The sequence below is a fragment of the Neofelis nebulosa genome, chromosome 2 (assembly GCF_028018385.1).
Source record: "Neofelis nebulosa isolate mNeoNeb1 chromosome 2, mNeoNeb1.pri, whole genome shotgun sequence".
Taxonomy (NCBI): domain Eukaryota; kingdom Metazoa; phylum Chordata; class Mammalia; order Carnivora; family Felidae; genus Neofelis; species Neofelis nebulosa.
The window spans coordinates 149,945,228-149,960,330 of NC_080783.1; the positions used below are offsets into that span (position 1 = coordinate 149,945,228).

The 15,103-nt window shown below is 36.4% G+C and overlaps 1 protein-coding gene across 2 annotated transcripts in view; it reads left to right on the top strand.

Moving 5' to 3' along the window:
• The first annotated feature begins 66 nt into the window (after positions 1–66).
• ZNHIT6 (zinc finger HIT-type containing 6) overlaps positions 67–15,103 on the top strand; it is a 107,513-nt gene continuing 92,476 nt past the window's right edge. The window contains exons 1-5 of one of the 2 annotated variants that reach the window (XM_058716747.1): positions 67–868; positions 1,992–2,057; positions 2,144–2,250; positions 2,335–2,420; positions 11,475–11,578. In XM_058716747.1, the coding sequence (XP_058572730.1) occupies positions 207–868; positions 1,992–2,057; positions 2,144–2,250; positions 2,335–2,420; positions 11,475–11,578 (1,025 nt within the window). In that variant the 5' untranslated portion in view covers positions 67–206. The remainder of the gene's footprint in view (positions 869–1,991; positions 2,058–2,143; positions 2,251–2,334; positions 2,421–11,474; positions 11,579–15,103) is intronic. The other variant, XM_058716746.1, reaches the window with a different exon arrangement.

The window sequence follows — 15,103 nt, forward strand, 5'->3', positions numbered from 1 at the left end:
GGCTCTAAGAGTCGTGAAGTGGAAAGGCACGGAAGCGTTGCTTTACGACGATTCGGACGGAAGCGCCAGGCCGGCGTTTGCTGCTTGCGGCTTTCGGGCTCACACGTGGGTGGTTTTCGGTGTTCCGGCTCTCAATTCATTCCTTTTGGCGTGGACAAGCCTCATTGAAGGACAGAGTGGTCGCAAAGGCCAAGGGTCGTGAGCTGATGAATATTGCTGTTGAAAATGAAGAGACGTTGGGAGGAGGTCTGCAGAGTGGAGCGGAGGGGTCGCGGCTACGGCTCAAGTCCGGTAGGGAGAGAGTCGGGGGCACAGCCGAGACGGAGGCCGGCCGTGTAGAGGCGGGGAACGGATTGACAGGAATGGGGAAGACAGAGGATAGAGAAGGAACTGGGCAAAGGGTAGAGGAAATGCGAGTGGACCTAACGGTTGTGAAGCAAGAAGTTACGGACTGGTCAGAAATGGAAGAAGGGATGCTGGATGGCCGATGGGTAAAGCAGGAGGTAGAGGATGGACCTAAGGTGAAAGAGGAGAAACCAGGCACTTTGGAAGTGAAGCAAGAGATGGATAGTAGTTTTGTGGTAAAAGAAGAGAAGGTGAACGAAACAGATGTAAAGGAAGAGAAAGTGAAGGTGAAGGAAGAGGTAATGGACTGGCTAGATGTGAAGGAAGAGAAGAAAGCTACCATGGAGATAAAAGAGGAGGTGTTTGTTGGTCAGAACATAAAAAAGGAGGAAATGGTGGATGAAATGTGTGTAAAAGAAGAGAAGTATTTTCCAAAAGAAGAAGTGATGGATGATACAAAGATGAAAGAAGAACCTCACGTAAATCCCCCAGTGGGCTTCAAGCGGAAAGTGGCCATGTCCAGGTAGGACAGGGAGAAATTCATTGGGGGAAATGCTGTAGAGTCCTCCGTTGTCTAGATTGAAGGAAATCTAGCAGCCAGATGTAGAATAATGAAAAATAAATGCAAATTTTGGTCCCTGAAGCCTGCCTGTTGGTGGTGGAGGGAAGGGGGAACTGGGAAGGCAGGGTTTTGTCAGATGACAACAAATACAGTGAAAATACTTCAGGCTGTTAGTGTCCAGTGGACAGTGTGGCCAAATTAGGAAGTGAAAATTCTGGGGACCAGAAAACCCTTGGGCCAGATTCTGGTTTATGCTCTTGACACACTATTATTCTTAAAGAGATGATAGAGATAAGGAAAAGTCCAATAAAACTAACAATGAAAAAGTGGAGAAGTTAAAATTAGATAAAAATGCACTTGAAGTCACTCAGTTGTCTAATTTATGGGTTCTATGAATATTTACTGCTTTTGATTTAATTTCCTTATAGTGTGTGATCATGTGACAGCATAGGAAATAAAATTGGGACTGTTAACTGTTAGAACACAGTGGGCCAAATAAAAATAACTGTAGTTTGGTTTTCAGTATCCCAAGATCCTAGAAGAGCAATTAAAGATAGATGATGGTTAATAGTATTTCTAGGCTATTTTAATCCTTATTCTAAGTTGGCTGTGGAGTTGAGAAGAAAAGATGCAGCTGACATTTTGTAAATTTGACTGGGGCTTATATTCTTTTTCTGGTGTGTGTGCCTTTAAGTATCTAAATTCATGGATTGGACTTCTCATTAATGCGTGCACATACAATTGTTAGCAGATTGCCAGGAATTACAAGTTAAAACGTTAGTGAATGATACCATTCTCTGATTGCAGTAGAAAAAAGAAGTCAAAAGTGAGATGATTTTTTTTTTAATTTAATACGTCTTCTTGAATTACGTAGTACTGACATTGTAAATGTTATTTGGAGACCGTTTCTTAGAGGAGAATTTTCTAAGGATGTTAGACAGCTGTCAAGTATTTTATCAGTTCCTGGCATATACTTTATTCACTGACTACATGTCTGTAAATTGGTTGTGATGAGTAACTCACCATTTAAAGTTTATGAATAAATAAGTAGAATTAATATTAAGTTTCTCGTGGGCTTTTGTAGGTGTGAAACTTGTGGTACAGAAGAAGCAAAGTACAAATGTCCACGTTGTATGCGATATTCCTGCAGGTATATATGTAATTTCCTACCTTACTACCTCTCTCTATACCCTTCTTACCTCAGAGTATAAAAGTACCTCCTCTTTGTCTCTTCAGTTTGCCCTGTGTAAAGAAACACAAAGCAGAACTGACATGTAATGGAGTTCGAGATAAAACTGCATATGTTTCCATACAACAGTTTACTGAAATGAATCTGCTTAGTGGTAAGTCATCTTATGCACAGCAGATTGGTGATTCCTGGCCATTGCGTATGTCATTTGTTTATTTTTCTATTTTGAAATTTTTAGATTATCGATTTTTGGAAGATGTGGCAAGAACAGCAGACCACATTTCTAGAGATGCTTTCTTAAAAAGACCAATAAGCAATAAACATGTAAGTATTTCTTTTCATCCCTTACAGTTACAATTCCTTTTACTCAGTTAGATTCATTTTTAAACCTAATAAATGTATTAAGTGACTACGGTGATCCAGAGCTATTGCAGTTACTAGTGATACATCTATGACCAGAATGAAGTTCTTCCCCTCATGGAGCTTGTAGTGTGGGGAGAGACAGATGAAAGGCACAACTATAATTTCAGATAGAGTTAAATACCTGTGGAAGATAAAGCACAGGAAATTAAAGAAAATGAAAATGGTGTTTGTTGGGAGGAGATTGTGAAAGTATTTTCAATATAGGAGTCAGGAGAAGCTTCTCAAGAGATGACATTTAAGCAGTGATCTGAATAATGAGAAAGAGGCAGCCACGTGAACCTTTGGAGGAAGACTATCCAGGTAGTGATAAAAGCATAAGTAAAGACTGGCTTAGGGGGGGAGGTTGGTACATTTGATGATTAAAATGGGGACAGGGTGACTGAAACATAGTTGAGTGAGGGAGAGAATATTGAATATGAGGTTAGAGAAACTGGTAAGGGCTCCTAATACAGTCTAAGTGAAAATAGAAGCCATGGCAGTGTTTTGAGCACGTTTGCTTTTTCAAAGAGCATTCATGCTGCTGTCTGAAAAATGAGCATTAGTGGGCAAAAGTGGAAGATTGAAAGCAGGGAGTCCAGTTACAAAGTTATCACTGTGGTTGAGATGAGAAATGATGGTGGCTTGCATAATACTGTTAAATTATGGAGAAGTGACTAGATTCTAATTTTGAAGGAAAAACTAACAGGACTTGTTGTTTTAATACAGTTAATTTTCATACCCTTTTATCCCTTTTTCATTCCTTCAGCAGTATGCAGAATTAAAGTTTACATGTTTGAAATATATTTCAACTGCCATTCTAGAAATTCTTTAATAGTGTTATTGAATCATGTCATGGAATTATGTTCCTTTTTCAAAGGCCATTTTGGCACTGGAGTTGCAGAATTTTATTGCTTTTAAAACACCTTATTTTATTGGTATTACTGTACTGATACAGACTTGACATTTCACGTACCTGAAAGGAAAATTGTCATTCATCAGCATTTTTTCTCAAGATTAATTAAGGATAATTAAAATTCTGCTTAGGAGCACCTGGGTGGCTTGGTCGGTTAAGTGTCTGACTTTTGGTTTCTGCTCAGGTCATGATCTCATGGTTGGTGAGTTTGAGCTCCATGTCGGGCTCCTAACAGGCAGTGTTGAGCCTGCTTGGGATTCTCTCCCTCTCTCTGGTCCATCCCTGCTTGTGTGCGCGTGTGCACACATTCTCTCAAAATAAGTGAACTTTAAAAAAAAGAACATAAAATTCTTCTTAAAAAATAAATTACTCTTTAAATTTTTTGTTTTTATCGTGAAATCTTGCATACATATAAAAAAAGGATAAAATAGGAATACACTGTTCAATGAATAATCATAAAGTGGACATCCATTAACTACCACCCAGGTCTAGAATTAGAACATTATCAACTTCAAAAATGCCCTGCCACTCCCTTGTGCCATTCCCTGATCCATTTTTTTCTTATGAATAGTTTTCTAGTTTATGACCATATTACAATTTATTTATCCATTCTATTGTTCATGGACTCTGGGTTTTCTGTAATAACAAAAAAAAAACCCTTAAAACTGAGAACACTTTTGTTAATGAATTTTGGGTTATGTGCACACCTGTTTTTTCTAGGGTTTACGCCTGGGAGTGAAATTGTTTTATTGTGGGGTGTGCATATCTTCAGTTTTACTGGATGTAACCAAAACATTTTCCAAAGTGGTTATACCAGTTTAGACTCCCAATGGTGTATGTACCTGTTGTCACATCCTCTCCAATACTTGATATGGTCAAGGTTTTAAAATTTTTGTAAATTTGATGGCTATGTAATTTTACTGGGGTTTTTCACTTGCAGTTCTCTGATTCCTTATGAGATTGAGCATCTTTCAAATATTTTATTGGCCATTCGGATTTCCTCATGTGGAATTCCTGTTCAAGTCTCTTGCTCATGGTCAACTTTGTTTTTCTTACTGGTTTGTAGAGATTCCTTGTATTTCTTGGATGCCTGTTGGTGGTTGTATATGTTATAAATACTTTCTTCCATTCCCAGGCTTATTTTTCACTCTCTATAGTGTCTTTGATGAATAGATGGTCTTAATTTTTTAATATAGTCAAATTTATTGTACATTTCCTTTATTGTTAGTAGTTTTATGTGTTTATAAAGAAACTCTTTTATACTTTGAATTTATGAATCTCTTCTTCCATAATTATTTTCTAAAAGCTTTATGTAAAGCATTGCATCTTGCATTTATGACTGTAAACTATCTGAAATTAATTTTTGTGTATCATGTGGAGATCCCATTTAATTTTCCATATGGATAATCCACTTTCTTAGCACCATTTATTGAAAAATTCATCCTTTCCCTACTGCTCTGTAGGACCTCCTTTGTCATATATCACACATCCATACATGCTTGCGGCAGTTTCTGACCTATCTATTCTATTCTGTTGGTCTACTTATCTATATACACCAATACTACACTCCTTTATTTGTAGGGTTTTGTTTTGTTTTTTTTAATGTTTATTTATTTTGAGAGAGAGAGAGAAAGATGGCAAGAGCAAGCAGGGGAAGGGCAGAGAGAAAGCAGGAGAGAGAACCCCATGCAGGCTCCTTGCTGTTAGCACAGGGCCCAACATGGGGCTCGATCTCACAAACCGTGAGATCGTGACCTGATCTGAAATCAGGAGTCGGAGGCTTAACCCACTGGGCCACCCAGGCACCCCTCTTAATTGTAGTTTTTTACTGCAACTAATTATCTCATAGAGTATTTCCTATGACTTTGTTCATTTTTTAGAGTATGGCTATACTTTAGTATGGGTATGGCTGTTAGTAATTCTATAAAAATGTGAAGAATCAGCCTGTTGACTCTACAGTCCCCTAAATTCTCCTGGGAATTTTGATAGGGTTTGCATTTATTTTATAGAGTAACTTGGGTAATTGGACTTCTTTACAGTATTAAATCTTGAAATCCTTCACTGTGTTGTATCTGCATTTACTTAATAGCTTTAGTATCTCTCTAATTTTCTCAGTGGAGATCTTACACATTTTTTGTTAGATTTATTCCTAGGCACTTTATTTTTTCATGCTTTTTTAAATAGCATTTTCTTTTTTTGTTTTTTTATCTCTTTGCTGGTATTTAAGAATGAGATTTTTGTTGTTATTTTTTTTGTGTTATTATAATCTATGTTTTATAGCACTAAAATTTATCCCAGTGCCTTATCAATAGACACCTTGAGATTTTTCAATTATGTACATTTGTGAAGTTAATACATTTATTAAACATTTCATCACAATTTCTTTTTATCTTTCTGTCCTTATTCTTCTCTTTCTCTTGTCTCACTGCCTTATGTTAGGACTTCCCATTCAGTGTCAAGTACTGATGTTGGTAGTAGATATTTATGTTTTAAGCCCCAAGTCCACACAGTATGCAGTTAATCCCTTTGTCAATGAGTTGTGATAACACATGTGAAGTAGTATCTACTAGGCAAGCTCATCAGAGATTCACTGCCCAAGGTTTTTATGGGGGCTGGTCACATAAGCACCCTCTGCCTAGCGAGTGCCAAATTCCAGACTCCCAGAAGAAAAGGAAATCAAACCATATTGTTTTACAGACAATTCAGGCACAGTGAACCATACTTACTATTTTAGGAAAAGTTTTATGTTAGTTTAGGGAACCATTTACTTCAAATTCCCACACACTAGCCTAAAGATAACCGTCTCAGGCCCGCTATGTTACCTCTTCTGTACATACTGTTTTGCAACTCCTGATCATAGAGGGGAAACTTTCACAATTGCACCATGACGTTTGCTCTTAAATTTTTTCTAGAAATAATTTGATGACTAGATTATGGAAATTCTAGTCCTAGTTTGTTATCAGATTTTATCATGAATGGTAGTTATATTTTATCAAATACTTTTTCTGTATTTGATTATTTCATTTGTGTTCTTTTAATCTATAATTTTCTAATAATAACAAATAATATTTTAATTGATTTTCTATTTTAAGCTAAACTTGCATGGTGTGTCATTATCATATCAAGCTTTTTATACTTTGCAGAATTCATTTGTATTATACATGTATATATACCTTATCCATGCATTCATTTTGTATTTCTGTGCATTAGTGAGATTGACCTCTCATTTTCCATTTTGGTATTCTCAAGTTTCTGTATCAGTATGATTCTAGTTTCAGAAAATTATTTGGGAATGTTCCCATTTTATTCTTGGATGCATTCACTAATATTGTAATTACTTCTTCCTTGGGAGTTTGGTAAAATTTATTAAGGAACCAGTATGGGCTTAGAGTTTGGGCCACTGAGGTATATTCTTTACTATTTGTGGGACCGTGTGTAGGTTTTCGTGTCTTCTCGAGTTAGTATTAATAGATTACATTTTTCTAAGAATTTGTTCATTTGACCTAAATTTTCAAATTTATTGGCATAAGGTTCTTCATAAACCTTCTCCTTTACATGTCTATAGGAGTTACAGTAATTTCTTTTGTAATATGGTTATTTATGTCTTTTTTTCCCTAGATCAGTTGCTATTACGTTTTTTTCTATTTTGTTAATGTGTCCTCTTAACTTTTGTTATATCTTTTTTATGTTAGCTTAATTGCATTATGATCAGAGAACATACTTTTTTAAGTTCATTCCTTTAAAATGCATCAGGACATGGGGCACCTGGGTGGCTCAATAGGTTGAGCATCCAACTTCAGCTCAGGTCATGATCTCATGGTTCGTGAGTTTGATTCCCACATCGGGCTCTGTTCTGACAGCTCAGAGCCTGGAGCCTGCTTCAGATTTTATGTCTCCCCCTCTCTCTCCCTGTTCCCTGCTTGCTCTCTGTCTCTCTCTCTCTCTCTCTCTGTCTCTCTCTCTCTCTCTCTCTCTCTCCCTCCCTCTCTCTCCCTCTCTCTCTCTCCCTCTCTCTCCCTCTCTCTCCCTCTCTCTCAAAAATAAATATAACATTTAGGAAATCAAATCAAATCAAATCCATCAGGACTTGTGTTTACGGCCCAGCATATGGTCAAAGTTTTAATGTTCTCTGCTTGAAAAAAATATATTCCGGGGCACCTGGATGGCTGAGTCAGTTGAGTATCCAGCTCCTGACTTAGGCTCAGGTCATGATACCCAGGTCGTGGAATCAAGCCCTGTGTTGGACTCCGTGCTGAGTATCGAGCCTGCTTGGGATTGTCTCTCCCTCTCCTTCCTTCCCCTTCTTGCATGCACGTATGCATGTGCACGCTCGCTCTCTCTCTCAAAATAAATAAACGTTAAAAAAAAATTCTGCAATTGCTGAATATAGTACTCTATATATACTTTTTAGGTCAGATTTATTAATTATGTTCAAATTGTTTATAATGTTACTTTTATTTTTCGGTCTGTTTCGTCTATAATTTTTAAAGAGAAGTATGTTAACATTTCTCAATAGATAAAATCAAACAGATCTGTGAGTTTCCCTTGTGATTCAGTTTGTTTTGTTTTGTGTGTTTTAAGGCTAAATTATTAAATGCATACCTCACGAAATACTTCTTGGTGTATTTAACCTTTGGCATTATGAGGTAACCCTCTCTGTCTCTAGCTTTTTTTGTACTTTGACTAACATTTACAAAGCTGTATCAGTTCTTTGGTTGGTTTTTGTGTGGGCTACTTTTTTCCTTACTTAAGGCCTTTCTGTGTCCTTATGTTCTGGACATAGTTGGTTTCCAGTTTTTCTCCCATCTGACAATCTGTAACTTTTAACTGAATCATTAACCTCATTTACATTTTAATAAAATTACCTGTATATTTGACTTTAAGTGTGTCACCTTAGTTTTGCTATTTGTCCCAGTTTTTTTTTTTCTTTTTCTTGTCTTTTGGGCTGATTTTTTTTTTTTTTAATCATTTGAATTTTTCTCTTTTATCAGTTTAGATATAAGTTTATCAGTTTAGATATGTTTATATATCAGTTTAGATATATACCCTTTTTCTATCCTTTCGTTGGCTAAGCTATACATTACAATATGCATGCTTAATTTGCCAATATCTGAAGTTAAGCAGTACCTGAACCAAATGCCTAGACAATGCAAAAGACCTTAAAACAGGAGTTGGCAAACTTTTTCTCTAAAGGGTCAAATAGTAAATATTTCTTCCAGGCCAATATGGTTTCTGTCACAACTACTCAGCTCTGCCATTGTGTAGCAAAAAAGCAGTCATAAACAATATTTAAACAAATGGGTGGGGGCTACATTCCAACAAAATGTATTTATAAAGATAAGTAGCAGGCAGATATAAGTTTATCAGCAGTTAACTTAAATTCCATTTAACCCTATACTGACTTTTCTTCCTGTTTTTAATTCTTTAAATTGACTTTTAAAAAAAAATCTCCATACAGTAGTTACTGTTTTATTCAGCCAGTGTTTATTTGGGTTTATCTTTATATTTCCCACTTTCTTTGCTCTTTATTCCTTCTGTCATCATCTTAGACCCTTTATTCCTTCTGTCATCACCTTAGACCCTTAGAGATCACTTTTTTTCTGCCTCAGGTACATCCTTTAGAATATCCTTTAGAGAGGGTTTGCTGGTTACCACCACTTGGGTTACTTTGTAGATTTTTTGAATTTTTATTTATTTCCCATTCTTCACTCTAAAATGATTTTTCTCTATAGAATTCTGGGTTTAGAATTATTGTTCCACTGTCTTAGGGCTTCCATTGTTATTGTTGCAAAGTCATCTGTTGTTTTTAATTGCCTTTGAAATCTTTTTTACTCTGGCTGCATTTTTTTATGTTTTCTGTTATTTGTACTATAATATGAACATGCATGTTTTCTTTTTCTTCATCTTACTTGAGAATTGTTAGATTTCTTGAATCTTTGTTTTATCTTTGATCAGTTCTGGGAAATTTTCAGCCCATTTCTTATTCCTTCTGTCTTTAAAACTATCATAAATGTAAGTTAAATCTTCTTCCTACCTATCCTTTAACTTAATTGATTTTTTATCTTTTTTTCTCTGTAGTGTATTCTGGATATGTTCTAGTTTTAGTTAGCTCTTATGAAAATTTGCTGAGTCAGTTTTTATAGTTTCTCTTCACTGCAAGTATTTTCAAGCTGTTCTTTTTTTTTTTTTTTTTTTTTTTTTTTTTTGCATAAATGTTCTACAATCTGTATGATTCTTTTAGTGTCTGAATACATGGAGAATTCTCAGCTACCTCTTTTTTTATCTTTTGGTCCCTGCTCGCTAACCTTTGTTTTCTTGTATTCCTTATGCTTGCTTATTTTTTATTGAGTGCTACTTTTTTTTCTTAAATGATTTGTGAGAACTTTTTTCAAGAGTAGGACACAGGCCTTTTATTCTGCCAGGTACCTGGGAATATTGCAAATCTGGGCCTATCCTAAATCAAGTTGAAAGTTTAAGATTCCCTTGACCACACAAGCAAAGCAAATCATTTCAGACCTGAGCAAGAACTGGCCCATGACCACAGCTTCTGATGAATTGTTTTTCCTCACCCCCTGCACCCTCCACTGTTCCAGTCATTCTGATATAAATTTCCTAGCATGCTCTGGGGGTAGGGTTTATTTCTGGTTCACCCTTACCTGAATATTAATTAGGCATATTCTGTGACTCAGCCTCATTTCATGAGGGGTTCCTAAAAGATTAGAGTCATAACTCCTACCCTCTTACTGAGAAAGCTGTTGAAAGGAAAAGCCTGTATTTGCCAGAATTTGCAAAATTTGCCAAAAAAAAAAAAAAAATCTGGAGAATTTTCAGCCCATTTCTTATTACTGCTTTGCTTACCTGTCCTGGTTTTCACTTCTCGTTAAATATTGGTGTGTATTTTCTTGTTTTCTTGTTAGCTCTCCAGTGTTTTTTAAGGTGATTTTGAAATGTATTTTATTACATATGTGTCTTTCCCCCATTCTCTGATATTCTTAGATGTTTTCAATGGGTGAATTGGTCCTTATAATTGTCACCATTACTGAAACCAAAGCCCTATAAGTTATAAAATTGCATGTAATTTCTTAAATTATTTCTCTTTTTAACAAGTGATAGCTGACTCTTCCTTTCCCTTGGCTTATGATTTAATTCTCTAACTCTTAGCATTGCAAAACCAAAAACTTGCACTTACACTTTGCCATTTGAGTGTTCAAGGAAGAAAACTTGATGATATTACTTCCTTCACTACTTTCTGGTATTGCCTAGTTCTGCTCAGCCAACCCAGACGGGTAGTGGAGTAAAACATGTCAGAGCCAGAATATTCACATGTCCCATTTTGTATAGCCTACAGTAGTAGCTACATTAAGTTAAGCCTTGTAAGTAGACAATGCCTTGGTTCCTCCCTTGAGTGAACTACCTGTATAGTTGTATACAGCCAAGTATGGTATAAAACCTCAGAAAGGGGTACATGGGTAACTCAGTTGGTTAAGCATCTGACTCTTGATACCGGCTCAGGTCGTGATCTTGCAATCGTGAGATCAAGCCCTGCAACAGGCTCTGTGTTGAGCTTGGAGCCTGCTTGGGATTCTTTCTCTCTCTCTGCCCCTCCCCCATTTGTGCAAGTGTGCATGCGCTCTTTTTCTAAAAATAAATAAACATCAAGAAAAAAGTTCAGTAAAAGAAAAGGAACTGTACAAGTAGCCCCTATGAATTACCAAATGTTTTTAAACATCTCATTAAATCCTTCTTTTGGCTTACAGAGCATATGATTAACAAGACAGCCTCCAGAATTAGCTATATCTGGGTTTTATTACAGGCTCTCACTCTCAGAAATAGGTGTATAATGTTGGCATCTCATTAACTTTCCTTCCTAAATTGAGGGTAGTAGTAGGTACCAGTCTCAAAGTATTGTGAGGATTAAATGAGATACTAATGTTCAGCACAGTTTGTGAAACATAAGTACTCAATAAATGTTAATTATTATATTTTGAACACTGTTTTATTCACTGTTGAAATTTAAGGCATTTTAAAATTAATTTTTCTATTTATTTATTTTTGGTTGTTAGATGTATTTTATGAAAAATCGTGCTAGAAAACAAGGTATTAATTTAAAGCTTCTACCCAACGGATTCACAAAGAGGAAAGAAAATTCAACATTTTTTGATAAGAAGTAAGTTTCTAACTTCATTCTTAGTATATTGGGTATTCTAATTTGATCAGGAACATCTTTGAAGGTTTGGTTTGATATAGAGCATTGCTGCCCAAAGTGTAGTCTGTGAGCTTTTTGTTACTGGTCTGTGGCAAGATGATCGCACAAATTGAAAATAAGCATTTAGAAATTTTAACTAATTTTATGTCATGTGAATAATAAAAATTTGAGCTTACAGTATGTGTGTATGTGTGTGTATGTGTGTATCTGAGACCTAAGATACCATGGAAGGTTTCAGGGGCAAAATGATGAATCAAAGCAGGACCCTGCACAATTTTGACCCAAGCAGTTTGGCATTTATAATCCTTTCTACTTAGGGAAATACGATTTCACTTGAAAGCCAATGCTGAGGAAGAGAGAGGCTTGGAAAACTTACTCTGTAGTAAATCTGAAGTATAGATGATACAATAGAGATTAACCTGCTGCTTTCTGAGAGTGTTAGGTCTGAAAGGTCCCATTAGTACAGAGGGGAACAGGATCCCAAAATATATCAAGTAGCCCACTAAATTATTAGATAATACTTTTCAAATGTCCACCTTCTGGATTTAGAGTAAAAAAATTCCTGAGTGAGTTCCTCCTTCCTTAGCCTCTTAGTAACTTAGTAACTGCAACTTAGTAACTTGCAGTTAAATTCTCTGGGCCACATCTGCATGATGTGGGGGTTGTACTAGGTAAACCCTAAGGTTCCCTTCCAGTTTTACCACTTCATAAATTGAAAAGGCAAAACCATCAGAATTATCATTACTCTCATAGAATTTCCACCTGTTCAGAAAAATATTATATTAGGAGATGGTGTTACCCATTTATTTTTTTATGTTTCAAGAAGAATATTTATAAAAAGTGATTTTGCTTTTTCCTGGGTAGCTTTCCAGAAATAAAGTAATGTTTTGCATTTATCAAATATGAGATGATTCCACTGTGCATTTTCAAGCTGACGTATTTAGAAATTGACATAATTTGTTTGTAATTTAAGGTAACTGGTTTATGTCTTCTCAAATATAAAATATATTCCTGTGTTATGAAGGAAACCATTCAGACTGATTGTTATGAGAGCTTAGTTCTCAGCACTAAAAAGCATGTACCCTCAAACGTAAAATTTGGGGGTCTCTATAGATACAAGAATGTATGTTAGAGGTTTTTTTTTTTTCCCCTTCCAAAAATAAACATTCAGTATGTCTCTTAGATTTAGAACCCAAATTTATACTCAGTTATTTTGTTACACCTCAGATCTGTGAAGTGGCAAATTGGACTCTTTCTACATTAATGCCTTTTGCTGGTGAATTTGCAATTGTCTGGGGTTGGTTTTCCTTAAATTTTTTAGTGTTTTCCCATGAGGACATTAGCAACATACTTCATAACAGGCTTTATTATTTTTTTAATATTATTAAAAATTTTTTTTAAATAATTTACTGTCAAGTTAGCTAACATACAGTGTGTACAGAATAGTCTTGGCTTCAGGAGTAGATTCTCGTGGTTCATCACTTACTACAACACCCAGTGCTTATCCCAACAAGTGCCCTCCTCAGTGCCCATCACCCATTTTCCCTGCCTCCTCAACCCCTCACACCCTATCAACCCTCAGTTTGTTCTCTGTATTTAAGAGTCTCTTATGGTTTGCCTCCCTCTCTCTTATTTTTTCCTTCCCTTCCTCTATGGTCTTCTGTTAAGTTTCTCAAATTCCACATATGAGTGACAACATATGATACCTGTCTTTTTCTGACTGATTTATTTCACTTAGCATAATACCCTCCAGTCCCATCTATGTTGTTGTAAATGACAAGATTTCATTCTTTTTTTTTTTTTTTTTTTTTTTTAACATTTTTTATTTATTTTGGGACAGAGAGAGACAGAGCATGAACGGGGGAGGGGCAGAGAGAGAGGGAGACACAGAATCGGAAACAGGCTCCAGGCTCCGAGCCATCAGCCCAGAGCCTGACGCGGGGCTCGAACTCACGGACTGCGAGATCGTGACCTGGCTGAAGTCGGACGCTTAACCGACTGCGCCACCCAGGCGCCCCAAGATTTCATTCTTTTTCATCACAGAGTAGTATTTCCTTGAGTGTGGAATCACACCACACCTTTATCCATTCATCAGTTGATAGACATTTGGGCTCTTTCCATAGTTTGGCTATTGTTGATAGCATTGCTGTAAACATTGGGGTACATGTGCCTCTACGAATCAGCACTCCTGTATCCTTTGGATAAATTCCTACTAGTGCTATTGCTAGGTGGTAGGGTAATTCTATTTTTAATTTTTTGAGGAACCCTCCCCCATGCTGTTTTCTAGAGTGACTGCACCAGTTTGCCTTCCCACTAACAGTACAAGAGGGTTCCCCTTTAGATTCAATTTCTTTGCTGTTTTCACACATGTAAAATGGAGCTGATGGTAGCTATTGTGTAAAGTTGTGACCTTTAGTGTATTAATTTACCTAGCCACTAACTGGAGTGTAGGAAGAAATGAGTGTATGTAGCAATTGTAAAACTAATACATCTTCATCATAAAAAAAAGTGTAATGGAAAAATAGCACCTATAAATTCTACTATGTGGATATGACCACTGATAACATTTCATGTTTCTTCTAATCATGTTTTCTTCTTTTTCCATTAGTAAAATACAACATTAAATACATAAGAGTATGCAAAGTTACATGGTTCTTTTCAAGTTCAAAATTATTAATATTTTTATGAATAAAAGGATACTTTTTTCTGCAGCTGCATTTGTTAATGCAAATCTGCCATATTTCTAAGTAGTGTATTCTAGTTATGACTACCATATTTATTTAATTATTACCATATTCATGAACATTTAGCTTATTTCTGGTTTTTAATTATTAGAAATGCCATAATAAACATTACATTAAACAATTCTTCCTTGAAGAAATGGCTTTGTGTGCTTACATGACTTTTTCTTTGCAATCAATCCCTAGAAGTAGAATTGCTGGATCAAAGACTGCATGCATTTAAAATTTTGAGGGGCGCCTGGGTGGCGCAGTCGGTTAAGCGTCCGACTTCAGCCAGGTCACGATCTCGCGGTCTGTGAGTTCGAGCCCCGCGTCAGGCTCTGGGCTGATGGCTCGGAGCCTGGAGCCTGTTTCCGATTCTGTGTCTCCCTCTCTCTCTGCCCCTCCCCCGTTCATGCTCTGTCTCTCTCTGTCCCAAAAATAAATAAAAAATGTTGAAAAAAAAAAAAAAAAAAATTTAAAATTTTGAGAGGGGTGCCTGGGGCTAGTTGGTAAGGGTCTGACATTGGCTCCAGTTATGATTTCATGGATTGTGAGTTCAAGCCCCACATTGGGCTCTGCTGTCAGCACAGAGCCCACATCGGATCCTCTGTTTCCCTCTCTTTCTATCCCTTTCCTACTTGCGTGTGCGCTCTTCTCTCAAAAATAAGCATTAAAAAATAAAATTTTTGAGAGAGACTTCAAATTACCCTCCCCAAAAAAGTACTGCTTTGTATCTTCATCAGAAAAGTATATGAGAATGTCT